General features: G+C 42.1%; 1 protein-coding gene across 1 annotated transcript in view; it reads left to right on the top strand.

The window, feature by feature from the left end:
* SYNE2 (spectrin repeat containing nuclear envelope protein 2) overlaps positions 1 to 1834 on the top strand; it is a 272106-nt gene that overhangs the window by 168439 nt on the left and 101833 nt on the right. Inside the window, exon 73 of the mRNA XM_018556025.1 lies at positions 1229 to 1330. Within this exon, the coding sequence (XP_018411527.1) occupies positions 1229 to 1330 (102 nt within the window). The remainder of the gene's footprint in view (positions 1 to 1228; positions 1331 to 1834) is intronic.

Genomic DNA, 1834 nt, shown 5'->3' on the forward strand with positions numbered 1-1834 from the left:
CCGGCGATCGAGGGGCGGGCCCGGCGATCGAGGGGCGGGGCCCACCGATCGAGGAGGCGGGGCCCAGTGACGGAGGAGTCGATCGTGGAGGAGAAGGAGGCGGACAGAGGATCAGGGCTGACAGGTAAGAGGGCTTGACCGCCCGCCTGAGACACTGCAGAGACTACCATATAGAGTCTATGGAGGGCTCTGCAGGGTCACCCTTAGGTGGGCTGTTTGGGTTATCGGGTGGGCGTAACTAGAAATCACAGGGCCCCATACAAAATTTTGTGATTTCTAGTTACGCCCCTGGCAGGGACATGCAGAGTTTAATCCAAGTTGCAGTATCTAGAATTGTTTTTCACTTTCTTTTTTCATATGATTTTAGTACGTAACATGGTGCAAAAATTAACAAAGAGGCAGTCTTACCAATCAGAAATCAGTATTATTCTGACATCTTTAATGGATCGGTGCACTTCTTTATCATTTTCCTCTCGGCTCCTCTTAGAGGGCTAGGATGGGTTACCTTTACAACCAATTCCAGCAACGTGGCCACAGCCTGATGGGCTGTATTACATTTCTCTGGCTGGGGAGCATGTCGCTCCGTGGGCAGTTAGCGAACATTGGGGACTGGCTTGGTACTGAGCCGCGTGCATCCAGTTTTCACTGATGGCATCGACTTGACATCGATTTGAGATGCTTCTAAGATAATTCAGAATTCCATGACCGGTGGATTTCACCTGCAGTTAACCTTCTTTTGGCAAGCATTTAACCTGCTTCATCTTTAAATACATTAAAAGATCTAAAAATAAATCCAGATTTGCTTTTTAAATCTGCATGGAGTTCAGCTTCAGGCAACTCTAAAATAATGATAGTTGTGCATCTTTGCTAATCAGCTCACTTGCTGGAAATGTGATCAGAATGTTCCTTGTACAGTTTGTTCATCCGCCCTTTTCTATACTGTGATCAAGTGAATTATGGAAGGGAGCAGAACTGTAATTTGTACCGCCATTGTACCGGTATTGCAAGCCTGTGGATGCTGTTAGTCTCTACATTGTTGGGTTGTTAAACGGAAGAAAGGAAATTGTAACTATTTGGTGCTGTGTTTAGTTGCCTATAATATAGTCCAAGGTATAATGTATTATATGATGTTGTAAGTCTGCTACATTTATATTTCTATACTGTACAGTTTTGCAAACATCCATATTTTTTATTGTATCCATAATCTTTATGGTTTCTGAAATTACAGAATGACGTCCGGCAAGTGTATGATATCGTGGTTAGGAGGAAGTCTGTTTTACAGCAGCAGCTGGGCAACAGAAGTGGCTGCGAGGCAGAAGAATATCTTAAGGTAACTCCATATCATGTGGAATCTCAAAAAAAAATTAATGTCTAAATTAAATAAATCTCTACTCTACTCTAAATAAAAAAAATAAAAAAGATTATGGGATTTGGTAGTCTTGTAAGGACCCATTCACACGCTTTAACGCATTTGTTTCCGTTAATCCAAGCATGATGTGTTAATGGGACTCAATTATTTCAATGTGCATTTAACATATTGTATGCATGTTATTTACCTGGAAAAGCCTCCCTTAAAAGGCCTTTAAAGAGACCATATCACCAGACCATTTATTTTTCCAACACTCTTCCCATAAGATTATACAGTAGGTGCATTTAACGTAGTGTATGCATGTTATTTACTTGTAAAAACTTCCCTTCATTCATCCAAAAGCCCTAAACCGATCATGGGTGCCGCCATCTTGGATGTGCTATTAGCAACCCCAGGAGACTCAGAGCTGTCACTCAAGTGACACTTTATAGTATTCTCCTTCGCTGCTCCCTTGTTTGCTGCATA

The sequence above is a fragment of the Nanorana parkeri genome, unplaced genomic scaffold (genome assembly GCF_000935625.1).
Source record: "Nanorana parkeri isolate BGI_ZX_2015 unplaced genomic scaffold, ASM93562v1 scaffold12, whole genome shotgun sequence".
Lineage (NCBI taxonomy): Eukaryota > Metazoa > Chordata > Amphibia > Anura > Dicroglossidae > Nanorana > Nanorana parkeri.